Consider the following 23,027-nt stretch of genomic DNA (forward strand, 5'->3'; position numbering starts at 1 on the left):
TGAAGCCAAACTCAGGCGACTAATTCAAACATATAATGTGTGCCTAGGCCTTTGTCACTAGAATCTTCTTAATCGTCTGAATACACAATACGTGTCATTATTTCAAAAATTAGCAGTTTAGGATATACAAGGGTTTACCGTCTCTAACATTTGAAAGGGTCACCGTGAAAGGAGCTGGATACAGCTGACTGAAATAACAAATGGATAAGACATATCCCACAAAGTAAACATGTCACATGTAAAGGAAACACTCTATGAATCTGTTGACAGTTGAATGATCGATTTATATCACGAAATGAATTATGGATATGAAACGTAATACCGGATTTCTGGAACTGGATTAATTATATCAGAATAGGATTTATATATATCAATAAATGTATGTTTTTAATTTTCCTCCTTATTGCAGATGACGTCGTTCTTATCGACGACAAAGTTAATGGTCGATAAAACAAAATTGGATTTATAAAAAAATATATTGGGATAAATGGAGATCAGTTTGAAACGTCTGATATTACAGTATTTCGAAATGGTGGGTTCCTGAAAGTGGTAGAACTGTGTTGGAGGCATTCAATTTATGCGATATTATTTGCTCGACGTATCAGGTCATCTTGAGAGTATTAGATGAAACTGGGCCTCATTCACTATATCTAGAATTTGTGAGATTTCGCAAATAATAATAATAAATGCCTTTATGTTGCAGGTTTCCCATTTGTGACTATACATATTGTATTATGTAATAGGTTTTATATGCGTGAAGTTGTACAAGTCCAAAGCATACAAAATTATAAATATACGCTTGTTATAGAACTAACCCTGGATAATCAGTCAAAACAGATGTTACTTCGCAAATACAAAAGCGGGGATAATTATTAAAAACTTATAAAACTTATATCACCGAAAATCAATAATCGCACGTGAAAAGATTTATGGATATTAACAACTAAGCTAGCATTTCAAACATTAAGTTTTCAAATAATCAATATTCATGATTTTGATTTATGTATGAAACAAATATGTATGAAATGCATTGTCATGATTAACCTTACGGTTGACACAGCAGTACGTCTCTACGGAAAACCAACCCTGGTTTTCTACAGCTAAGTAATGTTGCCACAAAAGGTATTTTGCAAGAGTGCAATGCATTTTCCAGCTACAACGTGGCGTGACGCCCGTGCATTTGCAAAAATATGACAGAATATGATCTTGACCGATGCCTTCATGGAAGTAAAGCCATGATCTTAAGTTCCAACAACAACGATATGAGCCGTGATGTAACCTCGTACCGTTACACTCCGCACTGTTTATTTCTTTGTTCTTCACAGCTATATGACGGCGGTTGTCCATGCCCGACTATTTACAAACCCGCTTTATATTCCGGGGATAATTCTGAAAGCGGTGTTAAACAACAAACAAATATGTATTAATAAAATCAGTTATTTATATGGTGACCCCAACAAGGTCCGTAAAATGTGTATACTCGTCAGACATGAAACAGATGAACAGATATACTTAGTAGTCAAGTACACATTTAGAAGTCAAGAATCTTTAAGGGACATTTTGGGGTCAGGTATATTTATGGAACAAGTATAGTTAAAAGATTTGGGGGTCAAGTATATGGGAAATGTAGGGGTCAAATACGTTGATAGGACATTAATTAAGCAATAATAATAAAAACAAATAACTATACGCATATAGTCAGAATCATTCTGATTACTTACATCATACAAACGATCTCTGAATCAAGCGTAAAATCCTGCGTACCGATGTCAGCGAAACCGCCATTTTGTAAGAAATCGTTCACCGGATGTGAGGTCACACGTCAACATTGTTGTACATATTTGGTAATTTCTTTGAGGTGAAGGTCGGTTGAATGAGACTAAACACAATAATCCGATCCTGCCGCTCACAGTTTCAATATCATGATTTATATTTTGCTTATCTTTTAGGTACTTTTTCAGATTACTAACATAAAAAAACATTCATTCATCTCTGCACAATACCATAACTTAGTTTATGTTTATCCCTTCAAAGTTATTGTTTGTTTGAACAATATGTAGATAAGAAAATGACTCATTTAACGTAAAACACCATATGTTTAACCTTCACACAGGTGTTAGACGATGAAGGATGCACGTAGAACATGCACGTAGTTCCTGTCAGGTGTCTATTCAATGTTGTATTTTCATATTAACAGGTTAGTGCAAAGCTGAATATATTTCTTGAGATTTAATATCTTTTTATTAAACGTATATGCATACATATTTATGAGGAATGTTCTCAGCTGTAAAATTGTGTCAAATGGTACCCCAGGTGCGCGTTTGTCACAAACGTTTAACAAAGAAATGCAAGATTCATGGTTGTCAACTTCTCTATTGTGAATAACATAACGTTTCGGAGTCTATGCTTGCTCCTTCATCAATGGTATTGTTGATACTATGTAAAGCATGGAGCTGAAAGTATCTTATATTTTGTTGATCTAAATACAAAGTACAAAACTTTTGTTTCCCTGTAATGGTTTTTCATGCAACCAGTGCCAACCAAACGTATGTATGATCTTCAAATAGCGGAATTACAAAAACATAATTTTGGTAAAATTACTTTTAATTTGTAAAGTTTAACTCATATTTTTCTCATCAAATGCACTTTCTATTAAATTGACATTTGACCTTACCAAAATATTTTTGTGATGAGCATATATAGTATTATTGTCCACAATTTTAAAGCATGATCTGAGCCTTACAAAACTACTATTTGGATGAAAATCGGCGAATCCAAAACAGTTATTAAATTAAACCATCCAGATATCGGTTAAAATATTACCATAATTAAAATGACATGTTGCACCTTAAAAGGACCCTGCACGGTAGTCACCCACGGTAGCTGATGACAATCGGCTTTAAATCAAAGCTAAATTATTCCTGATTATGAAAAATCACATCCCATTTGGTCGCCAGACCTGCACCACATTTTCACCATTTTGGCGGTCTGGCTTCTTGACCACAGGCTACCTTCTTCTGGGATGTGATGACATGTATCAAAAGTCAGCAAGGTTGACCACCCGATCCCGTTTGTCGCTTATACCAAGCATGGTTGATGCAGACCAATTCTAACCATATGTGTGTGAATAAAGCCTGAAAAGACGTCGGATGACGAGGCCAACAACAATGTTGGAGCTGACAATCAGGACGAATATAGCATTGAAATCAGTTATTGATTATGGACTTGAGTGTGGCTGCATGTATAAATATGCTATATGTGAGTATAGTACCCCAAGACCCCATTCTCTTCAGTAGTGAGAGACAAAGATCCGCATCTCTTTAAGAATTCGTCTTTCATCAAATTGAACACTTCATAAACATGAGCTACGAGTTGTGCCCAGTTACACAAAGCGATCTTAGCGCAACGACTATCGTAAGACCATGCCAAAATATGGGCGCATTCAGATAAGTTTGTGCAACGGGGCCATTGTCCTATGCGTTGCTCAGTAAATTCGCATATTATGAAAACGACTATTAAAACCGATAGCTGGAACATCAGCAAGCAAACTTCAGTGGGTTATCATTTGCCATCAAATTACGGAATTGTCACCAATGTAAACACTCATTCTCCACTAAGTGGGGCGATTTTGGATTTGTAACACAAAATGTTCCGAATATTATTCCCTTTATAACTTTATGTCTCGAAGAAGACATAAGATATCTGGAACAATTAGGTGCCTGACTCTGAGGGTGTGGGTTCGAATCCCGGATGGGACTCAACCCCAAAAGTACTAGAATCTGTACTGTACTGAGAAAGTTTAATCCCAAATATAACAATGTGTTACACGGTGGACATTTTATCAAAGGCATTCTGAAAATCAGTAATGACACCAGGTGTTCGCAAAAAGGAAAAGAACGTCCTGGCCTACCAATAACAGAAACAAACAGAAAGGATCAGGACGTCCTGGCCTACCAACAGCAGAAAAAACAGAAGGATTAGAACGTGCTGGCCAACCAACAGCAGAAACAAACAGAAAGGGTTAGAACGCCCCTGGCCTACCAACAGCAGAAACAAACAAACGGTTAGAACGTCCTGGCCTACCTATAGCAGAAACAAACATAAAGGATCAGAAGGTCCTGGCCTACCAATAGCAGAAACAGACAGAAAGGGTTAGAACCTCCTGGCCTACCAACAGCAGAAACAAACAGAAGGATTAGAACGTGCTGGCCAACCAACAGCAGAACCAAACAGAAAGTGTTAGAACGTCCTGGCCTACCAACAGCAGAAAGAGACAGAAAGGATCAGAACGTCCTGGCCAACAGCAGAAACAAACAGAAAGTGTTAGAACGTCCTGGCCTACCAACAGCAGAAAGAGACAGAAAGGATCAGAACGTCCTGGCCAACAGCAGAAACAAACAGAAAGGGTTAGAACGCCCCTGGCCTACCAACAGCAGAAACAAACAGAATGGGTTAGAACGTCTTGGCCTGTCTATAGCAGAAACAAACAGAAAGGATCAGAACATCCTACATATAGCAGAAACAAACAAACCTGGCCTACCAACAGCAGAAGCAAACAGAAAGGGTTAGAACCTCCCGGCCTACCAACAGCAAAACAAACAGAAGGATTAGAACGTGCTGGCCAACCAACAGCATAAACAAACAGAAAGGGTTAAAACGTCCTGGCTTACCTATAGCAGAAATAAACAGAAAGTATCAGAATGTCGTGGCCTAACAATAGCAGAAAGAAACAGAAACGGTTAGAACGCCCTGGTCTACCAACAGTAGAAACAAACAGAAGGGATTAGAACATCCTGGCCTACCAATAGCAGAAAGGATCAGAACGTCCTGGCCTACCAACAGCAGAAACAAACAGAAAGGGTTAGAACGTCCTTGCCTACCAACAGCAGAAACAGACAGAAAGTATCAGAACGTCTTGGCCTACCAACAGCAGAAGCAAAATGAAAGGGTTAGAACGTCCTGGCCTAGCAGAAACAAACAGAAAGGGTTAGAACGTCCTGACCTACCAACAGCAGAGACAAACAAGAAAGGTTAGAACGTCCTTGCATACCTATAGCAATAACAAACAGAAAGTATCAGAACGTCCTGGCCTACCAACAGCAGAAACAAACAGAATGATTAGAACGTCCTTGCCTACCTACAGCAGAAACAAACAGAAAGGATCAGAACGTCCTGGCCTACGAACAGCAGAAACAAACAGAAAGTATCAGAACGTCCTGGCCTACCAACAGTATAAACAGACAGAAAGGATCAGAACGTCTTGGCCTACCAACAGCAGAAACAAACAGAAAGGATCAGAACGTCCAGGCATACCAATAGCAGAAAGAGACAGAAAGGATCAGAACGTCTTGGCCTACCAATAGCAGAAAGAGACAGAAAGGATCAGAACGTCCTTGCCTACCAACAGCATAAACAGACAGAAAGGATCAGAACGTCTTGGCCTACCAACAGCAGAAACAAACAGAAAGGATCAGAACGTCTTGGCCTACCAACAGCAGAAACAAACAGAAAGGATCAGAACGTCCTGGCCTACGAATAGCAGAAACAAACAGAAAGGGTTAGAACGTCCTGGTCTACCTATAGTAGAAACAAACAGAAAGGGTTACAACGTCCTGGCATACCTATAGCAATAACAAAACAGAAAGTATCAGAACGTCCTGGCCAACCAACAGCAGAAACAAACAGAATGATTAGAACGTCCTTGCCTACCAACAGCAGAAACAAACACAAAGGATCAGAACGTCCTGGCCTACCAACAGCAGAAACAAACAGAAAGTATCAGAACGCCCTGGCCTACTAATAGCAGAAACAAACAGAAAGTATCAGAACGTCCTGCCCTACCAACAGCAGAAACAAACAGAAAGGATTAGAACGTCCTGGCCTAGCAGCAGCAGAGAGAAACAGAAGGGATCAGAACGTCCTGGCCTACCAATAGCAGAAACAAAAACAGAAATGGTTAGAAGGTCCTGGCCTACCAACAGCAGAAACAAACAGAAGGATTAGAACGTCCTGGCCAACCAACAGCAGAAACAAACAGAAAGGGTTACAACGTCCTGGACTACCTATAGCAGAAACAAACAGAAGGATAAGAACGTCCTTGCCTACCAACAGCAGAAACAAACAGAAAGGATCTGAACGTCCTGGCCTACCAACAGCAGAAGCAAACAGAAGGGATCAGAACGTCCTGGCCTACGAATAGCAGAAACAAACAGAAAGGGTTACAACGTCCTGGACTACCTATAGCAGAAACAAACATAAAGGATCAGAACGCCCTGGACTACCAACAGTAGAAACAAAGAGAAAGTGTTAGAACGTCCTGGACTACCTATAGCAGAAACAAACAGAAAAGATGAGATTGTCCTGGCATACCAACAGCATAAACAAACAGAAAGGATCTGAACGTGCTGACCTACCCATAGCAGAAAGAAATAAAAAGGGAAAACGTCATTTAAATCTGCACTCACGGTGTATGCGGTACAGAATTCATAGTCAATAAAGACGACAAACCCTTTATCAAATAATTAAATATATAAATTGTTAATTAGTTAAACACCCTGAACATAAACAGGGACAACAGTCTACCTTTTCGAATCCTCCATGACATTGTCACTGATTCTAGCGAGTGAAGTTCTCCTTGGTGATTGTTTCAGTGGCAAGCTGTTCTTCCTTCGTGATCTGGTCGAGTTGAACAACAAAACAAAGCTCTTGGCTGCGATGACAGAACCAGTGTAGCGAGACGTAGGGTCACACATCATCCTTCCAAAATAACAATACCGTCTATTGGCCAGGTTGTGAGCTTTCTACATCAGTTCCTGGAGCGGTTCATCATCACGTTAATGGTCCTCTTTATAGTTGTCGGATTGTTTTACAACAAGTTGGTAGTCATTGATTTTAGAATCTAAAAGCCTATTCTCTTTCAAAATGGCTAGTTGGAAATCGCTTCACTGAGCTTCATAAGAGGTTGTATGGAGGGGGTCATGAATAAGATAACGTATGTCCGTGTGCATTATGGATGTATATTCTCTAGAGTCCGTCAGCGGTGCCATTGTATGTGAGCGTTGTATTGATTGAAATGTCATCAATGGAGTCAGGTGTATAGGTAATGTTGTCGTGATTACCTGTTCACAGATAGGATACAGCAAGATCAATATTTTCTTCCGGAATACGACACAAACTGTATTGTGTGGCAATTTGTTAGATTTTTTATGCCTCATTACACTTCACTTTATTTGTCAATACGTCAATATTATTAAATTGTTAAACAATTATGTTCTTGCATTACATTTATTCTTTAAAGAGTCAGCAGAAGCTCATAGCATTGTGTACTGACAATAATTAGTTGTCTGGAATGTATTACAGTCTAATATTAGCAATTTTTTAGTGTTGAAGTTACTACATTTGTCATTGGTCACCACTCGCCCCTTTCCGGCTTGTCCCGGAATAACACGAGTGGGTCACGAATGTGCATTTGTATGCGTGGACTCTCAAAGAAAAGCGTAGACAAATCCAGCATAGTTTGGGACTTTCCAGGATGCGTTATGTTAATATAAGGGGAAAAGCGCATGCCTCCATATTATCACATTACAGCAAGACCAGCAGTTGTTTGGAGATCACCTTTTTCCAGCTTAGTCGTGTTTAGGAAGCCCGACAACAGTTACTGTTGCTGCGAGATGGGTCTTAGTCGTGTTTAGGAAGCCCCCAACAACAGTTACTGTTGCTGCTGAGATGGGTCTTAGTCGTGTTTAGGAAGCCCTACAACAGTTACTGCTGCTAGATGGGTCTTAGTCGTGTTTAGGAAGCCCTACAACAGTTACTGTTGCTGCTAGATGGGTCTTAGTCGTGTTTAGGAAGCCCTACAACAGTTACTGTTGCTGCTAGATGGGTCTTAGTCGTGTTTAGGAAGCCCTACAACAGTTACTGTTGCTGCTAGATGGGTCTTAGTCGTGTTTAGGAAGCCCTACAACAGTTACTGTTGCTGCTAGATGGGTCTTAGTCGTGTTTAGGAAGCCCTACAACACTGTTGCTGCTAGACTTAGTCGTGTTTTGCTGCTAGATGGGTCTTAGTCGTGTTTGCCGTTGTGCTAGATGGGTCTTAGTCGTGTTTAGAGTCGTGTTTAGGAAGCCCTACAACAGTCTGGGTCTTAGTCGTGTTTAGGAAGCCCTACAAGCAGTTACTGTTTGCTGCTAGATGGGTCTTAGTCGTGTTTAGGAAGCCCTACAACAGTTACTGTTGCTGAGAGATGGGTCTTAGTCGTGTTTAGGAAGCCCTACAACAGTTACTGTTGCTGCTAGATGGGTCTTAGTCGTGTTTAGGAAGCCCTACAACAGTTACTGTTGCTGCTAGGAAGATGGGTCTTAGTCGTGTTTAGGAAGGCCTACAACAGTTACTGTTTGCTGAGAGATGGGTCTTAGTCGTGTTTAGGAAGCCCTACAACAGTTACTGTTGCTGCTAGATGGGTCTTAGTCGTGTTTAGGAAGCCCTACAACAGTTACTGTTGCTGCTAGATGGGTCTTAGTCGTGTTTAGGAAGCCCTACAACAGTTACTGTTGCTGCTAGATGGGTCTTTATGACAGGCTTTACTACCATACCGTTGTTTAACGTCGCACTCAGAAGTATTCAAGCTATGTGGCAGCGGTCTGTAAATAATCAAGTGTGGACCAGCCAATCCAGTGATCGACATCATGAACTCAGAAAACTGGTGACTCGCATTCGTGCCCCGGTTGAGTTTAATGTCTCCATTACATGGATTTAAGACATTGTTCCAGATACATTCGTCATTGTCGTGACTTAACTTATGTCAATAATTTCAGGTCTCAACTAGAAAAGGGTATAAATTAAAATTTGGATTCATGTTAGCTAGCCATGTACAGTACAACCAGAAATTATTGAGAATTTAAAGATTGTAAAAATATATTTTTTTCCATTCATTACTCACGTTTTAAATGTGAATATGAGCAGAACATAACTCCAGATTCAAAGACAGGTGAACAATTAGTATTTTGTCAAGTCATAATTTCTGGTCAGACTATATATACCCAGAGAAACTACAATTACTTTAAATAGCAACAATGTCGTATTCAGCCCTGTTTGAGATTGTACTGTACGTTCAGTACTGCATGAGTGTAAAGTAACTCTATCTTGTCTGTATACAAGTCCAGATTAACGAAAATGATTTTTATAGGATCAACATGGATGCTCCATTCAACCCAGAAATTACTTTTACTTTATCGCAAAATATAATTGTTTTCTAAATTCCAACCGATATACTCACCCCCTAAAAGAAATGCACCATATGTGTATTTTCGCGAATTTTATCTGTTAACTTTAAGTGAGATGACACATACAATTCTGGATCAGTTGCGGCCAAATGTCTCAGTATAATAGATCTGTAAACATGCATAGCTTATAGTATCTAGATCTGTTGTAGCTATCATGAGCCAGCAAAACTGTTCATCTCAGCATGGATTGAATAAGTCTTTGAAGTCAACCTTATGGAATTCTCGCCCATTCCTCTTGCGAGTGAGTGAGTATAGTTCACGCCGCTTTTAGCAATATTCCAGCAATACCACGGCGGGTGACACCAGAAATGGGCTTCACACATTTGGCCCATGTGCGGAATCGAACCCGGGCCTTCCGGCGTGACGAGCGAACGCTTTAACGCAATTAGGATACGATGACATGTGACAACCAAGTCAGCGAGCCTGACCGCCCGATCCCGTTAGTCGCCTCTTACGACAAGCATGGGTTACTGAAGCTCAATTCTAACGATGATCTTCACGGGTAATGGCAGTGAGTCGCGGCATAACAATATTCTTTCGTTTAGCTAAAAAATACCAATGACCGTCTAAAAACAAAATGGACTTATATAGGCAATGCCCCTGCTCACGATTCATCAGAACTGCCCATTCTTAGAGTGAAGGGCTTGCTTTGACCACACCCACGTTTTGTGCGGATATATCGTCAAGAGTCAAAATCAGGTTTCAATCGACTTGCAGAAATAACAATAAAGAATTGGGGGTGTCATGAGTGGTGTTTGATAGGCTATTATCCATGATTATATTTACATTAAATTTTTAATCGATTGCATACGATTGTAGCGTAGCGATGTAGGGCGGGTAGGGTGCACCGAAGTGTCCGGCCTTGTCATGATGTATCATTGCACTATGAAGCATTTCGAGTCGGGTCATCTCAAATTTGTATATATTTTAAAAAATCTTAAATCCTCGCTAAGACACGAGGGCCTGTAGTCCTTGTGCCGTCGCTGTCGTTGACGTCGCTGTTACAAAACGATTTCTCGGATGAATTGTCTGGATGTAGCGATCATCATCGGGCGTTGTCACACATGTTCGACCTCTCTTAGGCCTGTCTGACATGTTTTTGTCTGATGACAGTTGCTCGGGTGCAGCCGAAGATTCAGACAATGATGGTGTGCTTAGCTCCTTGTAGGGTCATTCCGACATCTCACTCTCTCCTTCGATTTGCCTCAAATGTGGTATATGTTTTGTGTTCTTTATATAACTGTGTTGCTCACGTGTCGCGCAGGCCGTTTAATACCGTCAGTATGCACGTGCATTCGTGTTACATCAGAAAAAGTCGTTTTGGAGTTTTTTCGACGTTCCGGGGATTCGCTAACTTGTTTCACCGTGGGTTCCATGAAAGGATGAGTCTGTACGTGTGTGACATGGCACAGTATGATTTTATCACTTCATTTGATATTTTTGTGAATTTTATGTAATATTGTGCGGTGTATAGTTTTCTTTTGAGCACTAGTTTAATTTTGAAAAATATTTGAAATGTCTCATATCAATGTCACCCATGTGCTTCCTTTTTTGGAAGAGTATACTTAATACACACTTGGCTTCTTTCAACACGCACACGCATACGCACACGCACACACACACGCATGCATTGATACACACAGAGGCATACATGTATGCATGCATGGATACACACTTACATACACACACATGCATACATACATACATACACACATACATACATACATACACACATACATACATACATACATACACACATACACACATACACAGACATACATACATATAACATACATACACACACACACACACACACACACACACACATACATACATACATACATACATACATACATACATACATACATACATACATACATACATACATACATACATACATACATACATACATACATACATACATACATACACATACATACATACGACTTCTCACTCACTCGGAACAGCATCTCGGAACCTCAGATGAACATTTTCTATGTATAGACAATGCTATTGGTCTCCATGACCCTTGAACCAGTTTAATCATCATGTAAACATACAGGCAGTATTGAGGATCTGAGAAACCGGACCCAGGTGATATTGGATACGGATTGATAACCTAGGGCCATATCCCATGTCCATTCCTCCTAGTGTCCCCTTTACCTGCCAGTGTTGTTTTACAGACGCCGATCGAGGGGGTCAGAACTTGTTGGACATTTTGAGACGATCACAGCAACATCGTTGACGGGGAGAGTTGTATCCGTCATATTCTGAGAATGAGGACTTGGCCGTTGTTGCTTGTCGTCACGGCTGCCGTTGGTGAGCATAACCATACTCATTTACACACTGATCTCGGCAAGGACTGTAGATATCTATGTGCATGGTTATTGTTGAACTTACAACTCGATAAAGGTCAATGCCACATGTCTTCAGAGGTTTATACACACATCTATAACTATATGAACACCTGGGTGCTTTTCAAATTAAGCTTTTGACTCAATCCACAATACGTAATTTCTTTGATACACAATGCCATTTAGATAGTGATCATATGTAACACAGCCGTGGTGGTTGAGTGGGCTAGATGTTGACTTTGTGTGCTGGCGAATAGGTGCTCAACCTAACTAAAGTATGAGAATCTATATTTTACTGAGAAAGTGTATACCAAATATAACATGTGTTACATATCTGTTCTTGCCATCAATGTGACATCGGGGTCGCAGGTGGCCCTCAGGAGCTGCTACAAAAACGTCCATCAGGGGTGTCAGGAACTCTCCATCGTTGGTTCGAACCCTTGTCGATCCCGAGTATGTTTATATGTTCCACAACACGTCATTTCTTGCCATCAAGACATTGGAGTCCTAGGTGGCCCTTAAGTGCTGAAATTCACGTTCCAGAGTTATGTCCCTTTGTTGTGTCAGGACCCGTGATCGTTGGTTCGAACACTTGCCGATCCTGAATATTTTTATATGTTTATCAGCATCATGTTAGTGCTCACCGAAGTAATAAGGCAGTTAGGCTCAAATGCTGGGCACATTCATCAACAACTGTTAGAAAATGCAGAATAAAATATAAAAACGCGACAATGTGACAACTAATTGTCGTGTTATCACCAAACGAAAGTAAGGGTGAGTGGATGAATGAATGAGTAGGTGGATGGGTGGACCAGTGAGTGGATAAATGTGTTGAGGTGTGAGCAGGTTTGGTATTGGGTGAGTGAGTGAATATCCAAGGGAGTGGATGTGTGGTTGGACGGTCGGGTGAGTGAGTGAGTTTGCAGATTTGTTGGTGAGTTTATGAAAGGTTGCGTGAGTGAGTGAGTATGGTTTTACGCCGCTTTTAGCAATATTCCAGCAATATCACGGCGGGGGACGCCAGAAATTGGCTTCACACATTGTACCCATATGGGGAATCGAACCCGGAACGAGCAAAGGTTGTGTGTCTCAATGTTAATATCACACGAACTCATCTTGAATTCATCTATTAACATGGGGAAGAGGACAAAGTTTTAAAAGTATTATATTACATGCGTTATGTTAAGGATTGACACTTAAGAGTCATTACTTAATTTAAGAAATGTTTTGTTACTCAAAACATGTTCCAATATCTCAAATATGCTACGGATCAAATGACTGGCGCCCCATTGTCACTGTCCAGGAACAGAGTCCCGTGGCATGATGACCACATCGAGTCTATTTTCAGACGTTGTGCCACCTTTATCTGCATCTACATCTTTACTATCCTTAAGATAGCAATCTGCGGAGTAGAGATACTCGCCACAACCCCTACCCGCAATAAGACTCGGCTTTTCACGGTTCGGTCTACTGCCGTTTTCGAACAGTATTTAGGGAAGGAAGGCCCAATAACTCAGATATAGAACTTTACCTCTTTTATGAAACCCTTGGACATGGGTCTGGTGTCAACAACATATTTCGGTCGAATCTGGCATTTTAGCCCTCGGAACTTTATATGATGACCATTTTCATTGAATATGTGTTCACGAGGGAAAACGTTTCCTGATCTCACGAGAAAATAAAATATAATGCGTAATATTTTTCTGTTGTTTCAGTGGCGGTCGTGTTTGCAGAGGAGGATGATCAAAGTCATCATCTGACAAAGCGTAGTCGATCACGCGAACGTATGGATTACGGGTGCACGAGCTGCTTTGGCCGAGGCAGTCGAGAAGGTCGTCGGTACGGAGGCCGCAGTCGCGGAGGTTACAGTCATGGAGGTCATAGTCATGGACATAGTAGTGGAGGGCGGAGTCGTGGAGGAAGACGCAGCAGGGGTCGACATAGTCGAGGTCGTAGTGGAGGGAGAAGCAGACGTGGCCACTCCTCGGAGTCAGACGAGTACGATAATGGTGGACAACCATCTTGCAGGTGCCCGTTCCAGTTTCAAGGTCAACAGGGACGGAGCCAAGGACCACAGTTTGGTTCAGTAGGCTACGGGCGTCAAGGCGGACACAGTGACGGTGAGTTGCACCTGCAAAGAGCATATTTGTTAAGTGCTGCACGCATTTTCATCAGGTAAGATATTACATCTTTATTACAGTTGTAAATTATTTCGCAACTAAAGATTCTCTCAGTGAGGAGGTAATGTCAGTGTACACTCTCTAGGTAGGAGAACTATCAGTGGTGGTGGTGATAGTAGTTGTAGCAGTGGTGGTGGTGGTGGTGGTGGTAGTAGTAGTATTGGTGGTGGTGGTGGCAGTAGTAGTATTGGTGGTGGTGGTGATGGTGGCAGTAGTAGTATTGGTGGTGGTAGTGGCAGTAGTAGTATTGGTGGTGGCCTTGTTAGTGGTGGTGGTAGCAGTGGTGGTGGTGGTGGTGGTAGTGGTGGTGGTGGTGGGTGGTGGTGGTGGTGGTGGCAGTGGTGGTGGTGGCAGTAGTGGTAGTAGCAGCAGCAGTAGTAGTAATGTTGACATTGCAAGGCCAAGATCTATATCACAGATTCACGCTGCCATAGGGTTTGGGTGTATGAATACATCACGTGACTGCTGTTGTTTGTGTTCCAGGATTCTACCGTCAGTGGTACAGAGCTTTCTCCACCCACCCCTGCTGCGGAGGTAGGACTGGCACCATCACCTTCCTTCAGAGAACACAAGGATCTCGCCAGGGGCCCCGGTAACGTCTTAAATAGCACAACACTGCCAATAATGTGTTGAGCTATGACGTCATCAATAAAAATTCACCTGAGAAATTTGTTGTTATTTATTGTTCAAAGTTTGTTTCTTGTTTAACACCGCAATATTCCAGCTATATGGCGGTGGTCTGTAAATAATCAAGTCTGGACCAGACAATCCAGTGATCAACAGCATGAGTATCGATCTACGCAATTGGGAACCGATGACATGTGTCAACCAAGTCAGCGATCTGACCACCCGATCCCGTTAGCTGCTTCTTACAAGTACGGGTTGCTGAATACAAATTCTAACTTGGATCTTCGTTGTTTATTGTTCAAGAATGAGTCGAGTGAGTGAGTTGAAGTTCGGGTGAGTGCATGCAAGTTGGCAGCTGGGATTAATGAGGTAGTGAGTGTGTTGGTGGCGGGCTGAGTGAGTGAGTGAGGTGTATTGGGTGTGTAGGAGTGATGTTATAACCGGGTTTACCCCCACCTTCTCACTGCCAGGCTTCCATGGCTATTTCATGTGTAAGGAAAGCATGTTGACAATAATATATTAACTATATAATCCGGCTAGCCGGACCGGGTATTGGGTGATCAGAATGGATACTGACAACTTTTGCCGTTAAGTCTTCATTCAAGAAGAATACAATACCAGGTTACAAAGCAAGTCGTCTCGTCTGTCCAATATTGACAGCGGCATCAGCCGAGTGATCGAACCCGTGTTTCCTACCATTTGTTACAGGGTAATAACAAGTTCCATCTTTGAATATATTTTGTTATATCTGGGGAGCCAACCCCCCGATCCTCCGTTCTCTGGGCAGCATTATAGAGGCTTGCACTAGGGATCAGAGGAACAGAAAGATATGGCGAAACATAACCAGTGTCATATATATAGGATACGTGGTCTGATTAAATACGGATTATACCAATCGAGCGTCCTTCCTATGGTATCTGACCAGAAACAATGGGAAGGTCACGAGTTTCGTATAATTCGTATGTATGTAATTCGTATGACCTGAATTATAATAACATTTATTATAAGTTGTAGAATGAATGAAATCACGTGTTTGTTCTGAATGAGAAAGTAGTTCCGTCACAACGTGACCTAATTGAGGTCATCGGTTATCCAATCAAATCGTTAGAATGTCAGGTCAAGTCGTTACGGCACAGGTCAACGCGATACGACACTCGTGTGACATACGAGATTAGTACGCAACTGCCAATACGTTGACCACATATCAATTTTGCCTAGCAACCATTGTTTCTGTATTCGTCGTCTGTGACGTCATTAAACAATTGAACATGGCATCAATGAAGAGGACCGTCACACTTGCTTACCGTGTTTTACTGCACAAATGCACATTACAGCAAGACCAGCAGTTGTTTGGAGATCACCTTTTTCCAGCTTAGTCGTGTTTAGGAAGGCCCACAACAGTTACTGTTGCTGCTAGATGGGTCTTAGTCGTGTTTAGGAAGCCCTACAACAGTTACTGTTGCTGCTAGATGGGTCTTAGTCGTGTTTAGGAAGCCCTACAACAGTTACTGTTGCTGAGTTGGGTCTAAGTCGTGTTTAGGAAGCCCTACGACAGTTACTGTTGCTGCTAGATGGGTCTTAGTCGTGTTTAGGAAGCCCTACAACAGTTACTGTTGCTGCTAGATGGGTCTTAGTCGTGTTTAGGAAGCCCTACAACAGTTACTGTTGCTGCTAGATGGGTCTTAGTCGTGTTTAGGAAGCCCTACAACAGTTACTGTTGCTGCTAGATGGGTCTTAGTCGTGTTTAGGAAGCCCTACAACAGTTACTGTTGTTGCTAGATGGGTCTTAGTCGTGTTTAGGAAGCCCCACAACAGTAACTGTTGCTGCGAGATGGGTCTTAGTCGTGTTTAGGAAGCCCTACAACAGTTACTGTTGCTGCGAGATGGGTCTTAGTCGTGTTTAGGAAGCCTACAACAGTTACTGTTGCTGCTAGATGGGTCTTAGTCGTGTTTAGGAAGCCCTACAACAGTTACTGTTGCTGCGAGATGGGTCTTAGTCGTGTTTAGGAAGCCCTACAATAGTTACTGTTGCTGCTAGATGGGTCTTAGTCGTGTTTAGGAAGCCCTACAACAGTTACTGTTGCTGCGAGATGGGTCTTTATGACAGGCTTTACTACCATACCGTTGTTTAACGTCGCACTCAGAAGTATTCAAGCTATGCGGCAGCGGTCTGTAAATAATCAAGTGTGGACCAGCCAATCCAGTGATCGACATCATGAACTTTAAGACACTGTTCCAGATACATTCGTCATTGTTGTGACTTAACTTATGGCAATAATTTCAGGTATCAGTGAGTGAGTGAGTGAGTATGGTTTAACGCCGCTTTTAGCAATATTCCAGCAATATCACGGCGGGGGACACCAGAAATGGGCTTCACACATTGTACCCATGTGGGGAATCGAACCCGGGTCTTCGGCGTGACGAGCGAACGCTTTAACCATTAGGCTAGCCCACCGCCCCAATTTCAGGTATCAACTAGAAAAGGGCCTTAATTAAAATTTGGATTCATGTTAGCTAGACATGTATATACCCAGAGAAACTACAATTACTTTAAATAGCAACAATGTCGTATTCAGCCCTGTTTGAGATTGCACTGTACGTTCAGTACTGCATGAGTGTAAAGTAACTCTATCTTGTCTATATACAAGTCCAGATTAGCGAAAATGATTTTTATAGGACCAACATGGATGCTCCATTCAACCCAGAAATTACTTTTACTTTATCGCAAAATATAATTGTTTTCTAAATTCCAACCGATATACTCACCCCCAAAAGAAACGCACCATATGTGTATTTTCACGAATTTTATCTGTTAACTTTAAGTGAGATGACACATATAAATCTGGATCAGTAGCGGCCAAATGTCTCAGTATAATAGATCTGTAAACATGCATAGCTTATATAACGTTCAATAAGTTAAGGCGTCGTCCCAGTTGGGCTTTGTCTTCAGTATCTAGATCTGTTATGGCTATCATGAGCCAGCAAAACTGTTCATCTCAGCATGGATTGAATAAGTCTTTGAAGTCAACCTTATGGAATTCTCGCCCATTCCTCTTGCGAGTGAGTGAGTATAGTTCACGCCGCTTTTAGCAATATTCCAGCAATACCACGGCGGGTGACACCAGAAATGGGCTTCACACATTTGGCCCATGTGCGGAATCGAACCCGGGCCTTCCGGCGTGACGAGCGAACGCTTTAACGCAATTAGGATACGATGACCGCCCGATCCCGTTAGTCGCCTCTTACGACAAGCATGGGTTACTGAAGCTCAATTCTAACGATGATCTTCACGGGTAATGGCAGTGAGTCGCGGCATAACAATATTCTTTCGTTTAGCTAAAAAAATACCAATGACCGTCTAAAAACAAAATGGACTTATATAGGCAATGCCCCTGCTCACGATTCATCAGAACTGCCCGTTCTTAGAGTGAAGGGCTTGCTTTGACCACACCCACGTTTTGTGCGGATATATCGTCATCCATTTGTATCAAGATCGTTTAGTTAAGAGTCAAAATCAGGTTTCAATCGACTTGCAGAAATAACAATAAAGAATTGGGGGTGTCATGAGTGGTGTTTGATAGGCTATTATCCATGATTATATTTACATTAAATTTTTAATCGATTGCATACGATTGTAGCGTAGCGATGTAGGGCGGGTAGGGTGCACCGAAGTGTCCGGCCTTGTCATGATGTATCATTGCACTATGAAGCATTTCGAGTCGGGTCATCTCAAATTTGTATATATTTTAGAAAAAAAAATCTTTAATCCTCGCAAAGACACGAGGGCCTGTAGTCCTAGTGCCGTCGCTGTCGTTGACGTCGCTGTTACAAAACGATTTCTCGGATGAATTGTCTGGATGTAGCGATCATCATCGGGCGTTGTCACACATGTTCGACCTCTCTTAGGCCTGTCTGACATGTTTTTGTCTGATGACAGTTGCTCGGGTGCAGCCGAAGATTCAGACAATGATGGTGTGCTTAGCTCCTTGTAGGGTCATTCCGACATCTCACTCTCTCCTTCGATTTGCCTCAAATGTGGTATATGTTTTGTGTTCTTTATATAACTGTGTTGCTCACGTGTCGCGCAGGCCGTTTAATACCGTCAGTATGCACGTGCATTCGTGTTACATCAGAAAAAGTCGTTTTGGAGTTTTTTCGACGTTCCGGGGATTCGCTAACTTGTTTCGCCGTGGGTTCCATGAAAGGATGAGTCTGTACGTGTGTGACATGGCACAGTATGATTTTATCACTTCATTTGATATTTTTGTGAATTTTATGTAATATTGTGCGGTGTATAGTTTTCTTTTGAGCACTAGTTTAATTTTGAAAAATATTTGAAATGTCTCATATCAATGTTACCCATGTGCTTCCTTTTTTGGGAGAGTATACTTAATACACACTTGGCTTCTTTCAACACGCACACGCATACGCACACGCACACACACACGCATGCATTGATACACACAGAGGCATACATGTATGCATGCATGGATACACACTTACATACACACACATGCATACATACATACATACACACATACATACATACACACACGCATACATACATACACACTATACACATACACACATACACAGACATACATACATATAACATACATACATACATACACACACATGCATACATACATACATACATACACATATACATACATACATGCATGCATGCATGCATACATACATACATACATACATACATACATACATACATACATACATACATACATACATACATACATACATACATACATACATACATACATACATACATACATACATACATACATACATACATACATACATACATACATACATACATACATACATACATACATACATACATACATACATACATACGACCTCTCACTCACTCGGAACAGCATCTCGGAACCTCAGATGAACATTTTCTATGTATAGACAATGCTATTGGTCACCATGACCCTTGAACCAGTTTAATCATCTTGTAAACATACAGGCAGTACTGAGTATCTAAGAAACCGGACCCAGGTGATATTGGATACGGATTGATAACCTAGGGCCATATCCCATTTCCATTCCTCCTAGAGCCCCCTTTACCCGCCAGTTTTGTTTTACAGACGCCGATCGAGGGGGTCAGAACTTGTTGGACATTTTGAGACGATCACAGCAACATCGTTGACGGGGAGAGTTGTATCCGTCATATTCTGAGAATGAGGACTTGGCCGTTGTTGCTTGTCGTCACGGCTGCCGTTGGTGAGCATAACCATACTCATTTACACACTGATCTCGGCAAGGACTGTAGATATCTATGTGCATGGTTATTGTTGAACTTACAACTCGATAAAGGTCAATGCCACATGTCTTCAGAGGTTTATACACACATCTATAACTATATGAACACCTGGGTGCTTTTCAAATTAAGCTTTTGACTCAATCCACAATACGTAATTTCTGTGATACACAATGCCATTTAGATAGTGATCATATGTAACACAGCCGTGGTGGTTGAGTGGGCTAGATGTTGACTTTGTGTGCTGGCGAATAGGTGCTCAACCTAACTAAAGTATGAGAATCTATATTTCACTGAGAAAGTGTATACCAAATATAACATGTGTTACATATCTGTTCTTGCCATCAATGTGACATCGGGGTCGCAGGTGGCCCTCAGGAGCTGCTACAAAAAACGTCCATCAGGGGTGTCAGGAATCCTCCATCGTTGGTTCGAACCCTTGTCGATCCCGAGTATGTTTATATGTTCCACAACACGTCATTTCTTGCCATCAAGACATTGGAGTCCTAGGTGGCCCTTAAGTGCTGAAATTCACGTTCCAGAGTTATGTCCCTTTGTTGTGTCAGGACCCGTGATCGTTGGTTCGAACACTTGCCGATCCTGAATATTTTTATATGTTTATCAGCAATGTGTTGAGGTGTGAGCAGGTTTGGTATTGGGTGAGTGAGTGAATATCCAAGGGAGTGGATGTGTGGTTGGACGGGCGGGTGAGTGAGTGAGTTTGCAGATTTGTTGGTGAGTTTATGAAAGGTTGCGTGAGTGAGTGAGTATGGTTTTACGCCGCTTTTAGCAATATTCCAGCAATATCACGGCGGGTGACGCCAGAAATGGGCTTCACACATTGTACCCATATGGGGAATCGAACCCGGGACGAGCAAAGGTTGCGTGTCTCAATGTTAATATCACACGAACTCATCTTGAATTCATCTATTAACATGGGGAAGAGGACAAAGTTTTAAAAATATTATATTACATGCGATATGTTAAGGATTGACACTTAAGAGTCATTACTTAATTTAAGAAATGTTTTGTTACTCAAAACACGTTCCAATATCTCAAATATGCTACGGATCAAATGACTGGCGCCCCATTGTCACTGTCCAGGAACAGAGTCCCGTGGCATGATGACCACATCGAGTCTATTTTCAGACGTTGTGCCACCTTTATCTGCATGTACATCTTTACTATCCTTAAGATAGCAATCTGCGGAGTAGAGATACTCGCCACAACCCCTACCCGCAATAAGACTCGGCTTTTCACGGTTCGGTCTACTGCCGTTTTCGAACAGTATTTAGGGAAGGAAGGCCCAATAACTCAGATATAGAACTTTACCTCTTTTATGAAACCCTTGGACATGGGTCTGGTGTCAACAACATATTTCGGTCGAATCTGGCATTTTAGCCCTCGGAACTTTATATGATGACCATTTTTATTGAATCTGTGTTCACAAGGGAAAACGTTTCCTGATCTCACGAGAAAATAAAATATAATGCGTAATATTTTTCTGTTGTTTCAGTGGCGGTCGTGTTTGCAGAGGAGGATGATCAAAGTCATCATCTGACAAAGCGTAGTCGATCACGCGAACGTATGGATTACGGGTGCATGGACTGCTTTGGCCGAGGCAGTCGAGAAGGTCGTCGGTACGGAGGCCGCAGTCGCGGAGGTTACAGTCATGGAGGTCATAGTAGTGATAGTAGTGATAGTAGTGATAGTAGTGATAGCAGTGATAGTAGTGATAGTAGTGATAGTAGTGATAGTAGTGGAGGGCGGAGTCGTGGAGGAAGACGCAGCAGGGGTCGACATAGTCGAGGTCGTAGTGGAGGGAGAAGCAGAGGTGGCCACTGGTCGGAGTCAGACGGGTACGATAACGGTGGACAACCATCTTGCAGGTGCCCGTTCCAGTTTCAAGGTCAACAGGGATGGAGCCAAGGACCACAGTTTGGTTCAGTAGGCTACGGGCGTCAAGGCGGACACAGTGACGGTGAGTTGCACCTGCAAAGAGCATATTTGTTAAGTGCTGCACGCATTTTCATCAGGTAAGATACTACATCTTTATTACAGTTGTAAATTATTTCACAACTAAAGATTCTCTCAGTGAGGAGGTAATGTAAGTGTACACTCTCTAGGTAGGAGAACTATCAGTGGTGGTGGTGGTGGTAGTAGTTGTAGTACTAGTAGTTGTAGCAGTGGTGGTGACAGTACTAGTAGTAGTAGTAGTAGTAGTAGTAGTAGTAGTAGTAGTAGTAGTAGTAGTAGTAGTAGTAGTAGTAGTAGTAGTAGTAGTAGTAGTAGTAGTAGTAGTAGTAGTAGTAGTAGTAGTAGTAGTAGTAGTAGTAGTAGTAGTAGTAGTAGTAGTAGTAGTTGTAGTAGTGGTGGTGGCAGTACTAGTAGTAGTAGTAGTAGTAGTAGTAGTAGTAGTAGTAGTAGTAGTAGTAGTAGTAGTAGTAGTAGTAGTAGTAGTAGTAGTAGTAGTGGTGGTAGTGGTAGTAGTAGTAGTAGTAGTAGTAGTAGTAGTAGTAGTAGTAGTACTAGTAGTAGTAGTAGTAGTAGTAGTAGTAGTAGTAGTAGTAGTTGTAGCAGTGGTGGTGGCAGTACTAGTAGTAGTAGTAGTAGTAGTAGTAGTAGTAGTAGTAGTTGTAGCAGTGGTGGTGGCAGTACTAGTAGTAGTAGTAGTAGTAGTAGTACTCGTAGTAGTACTAGTAGTAGTAGCGGCGGTGGTGGTGGCAGTAGTGGTAGTAGCAGCAGCAGCAGCAGTAGTAGTAGTAATGTTAACATTGCAAGGCCAAGATCTATATCACAGATTCACGCTGCCATAGGGTTTGGGTGTATGAATACATCAGGTGACTGCTGTTGTTTGTGTTCCAGGATACTACCGTCAGTGGAACAGAGCTTTCTCCACCCACCCCTGCTGCGGAGGTAGGTATGGCAACATCACCTTCCTTCAGACAACACAAGAATCTCGCCAGGGCCCGGTAGCGTTTTAAACAGCACTAACACTGCCAATAAGGTGTTGAGCTATGACGTCTTCAATAAACATTCACCTGAGAAATTTGTTATTATTTATTGTTCAACGTTTGTTTCTTGTTTAACACCGCAATATTCCAGCGATATGGCGGCGGTCTGTAAATAATCAAGTCTGGACCAGACAATCCAGTGATCAACAGCATGAGTATCGATCTACGCAATTGGGAACCGATGACATGTGTCAACCAAGTCAGCTATGTGACCACCCGATCCCGTTAGTTGCCTCTTACGACAAGTACGGGTTGCTGAATACAAATTCTAACTTGGATCTTCGTT

At 41.8% G+C, this 23,027-nt stretch overlaps 2 protein-coding genes across 5 annotated transcripts; both read left to right on the plus strand.

Annotated features, from left to right (window-relative positions):
• The first annotated feature begins 11,441 nt into the window (after window positions 1-11,441).
• Window positions 11,442-14,481, plus strand: LOC124278989 (keratin, type I cytoskeletal 9-like). Its single transcript, XM_046714779.1, has 3 exons — window positions 11,442-11,598; window positions 13,349-13,753; window positions 14,297-14,481. The coding sequence occupies exons 1-3, from the start codon at window positions 11,556-11,558 to the stop codon at window positions 14,407-14,409; spliced, it is 561 nt and encodes a 186-aa protein (XP_046570735.1). The 5' UTR covers window positions 11,442-11,555; the 3' UTR covers window positions 14,410-14,481.
• A 5,051-nt stretch (window positions 14,482-19,532) lies between these two features.
• On the plus strand, window positions 19,533-22,776 carry LOC124278990 (keratin, type II cytoskeletal 2 epidermal-like). 4 transcript variants are annotated; one of them, XR_006899260.1, is made up of 4 exons: window positions 19,533-19,690; window positions 21,244-21,414; window positions 21,467-21,708; window positions 22,593-22,776. XR_006899260.1 is itself a non-coding variant. In XM_046714781.1 (4 exons), exons 1-4 carry the CDS (start codon window positions 19,648-19,650, stop codon window positions 22,709-22,711), a joined length of 591 nt encoding a protein of 196 aa, XP_046570737.1. In that variant the 5' UTR covers window positions 19,533-19,647; the 3' UTR covers window positions 22,712-22,776. The 4 variants fall into 4 exon arrangements, 3 of the variants coding, with proteins under 3 accessions (XP_046570737.1, XP_046570738.1, XP_046570736.1); XM_046714781.1 differs by having other exon boundaries at window positions 21,244-21,413; window positions 21,450-21,708; XM_046714782.1 differs by having other exon boundaries at window positions 21,244-21,404; window positions 21,453-21,708.
• The last annotated feature ends 251 nt before the right edge of the window (window positions 22,777-23,027 follow it).

The sequence above is a fragment of the Haliotis rubra genome, unplaced genomic scaffold (genome assembly GCF_003918875.1).
Source record: "Haliotis rubra isolate DU_JTF1 unplaced genomic scaffold, ASM391887v1 Scf244, whole genome shotgun sequence".
Classification (NCBI taxonomy): Eukaryota; Metazoa; Mollusca; class Gastropoda; order Lepetellida; family Haliotidae; genus Haliotis; species Haliotis rubra.

What these genes read in the sequence shown, in the direction of transcription:
- LOC124278989 (XM_046714779.1), top strand. Translation starts at nt 11,556, where the DNA reads ATGAGGACTTGGCCGTTGTTGCTTGTCGTCACGGCTGCCGTTG. An exon ending in TGTCGTCACGGCTGCCGTTG is followed by an intron (nt 11,599 to 13,348) that starts GTGAGCATAACC and finishes CTGTTGTTTCAG; the next exon opens with TGGCGGTCGTGTTTGCAGAG. An exon ending in TCAAGGCGGACACAGTGACG is followed by an intron (nt 13,754 to 14,296) that starts GTGAGTTGCACC and finishes TTTGTGTTCCAG; the next exon opens with GATTCTACCGTCAGTGGTAC.
- LOC124278990 (XM_046714780.1), top strand. Translation starts at nt 19,648, where the DNA reads ATGAGGACTTGGCCGTTGTTGCTTGTCGTCACGGCTGCCGTTG. An exon ending in TGTCGTCACGGCTGCCGTTG is followed by an intron (nt 19,691 to 21,243) that starts GTGAGCATAACC and finishes CTGTTGTTTCAG; the next exon opens with TGGCGGTCGTGTTTGCAGAG. An exon ending in TCAAGGCGGACACAGTGACG is followed by an intron (nt 21,709 to 22,592) that starts GTGAGTTGCACC and finishes TTTGTGTTCCAG; the next exon opens with GATACTACCGTCAGTGGAAC.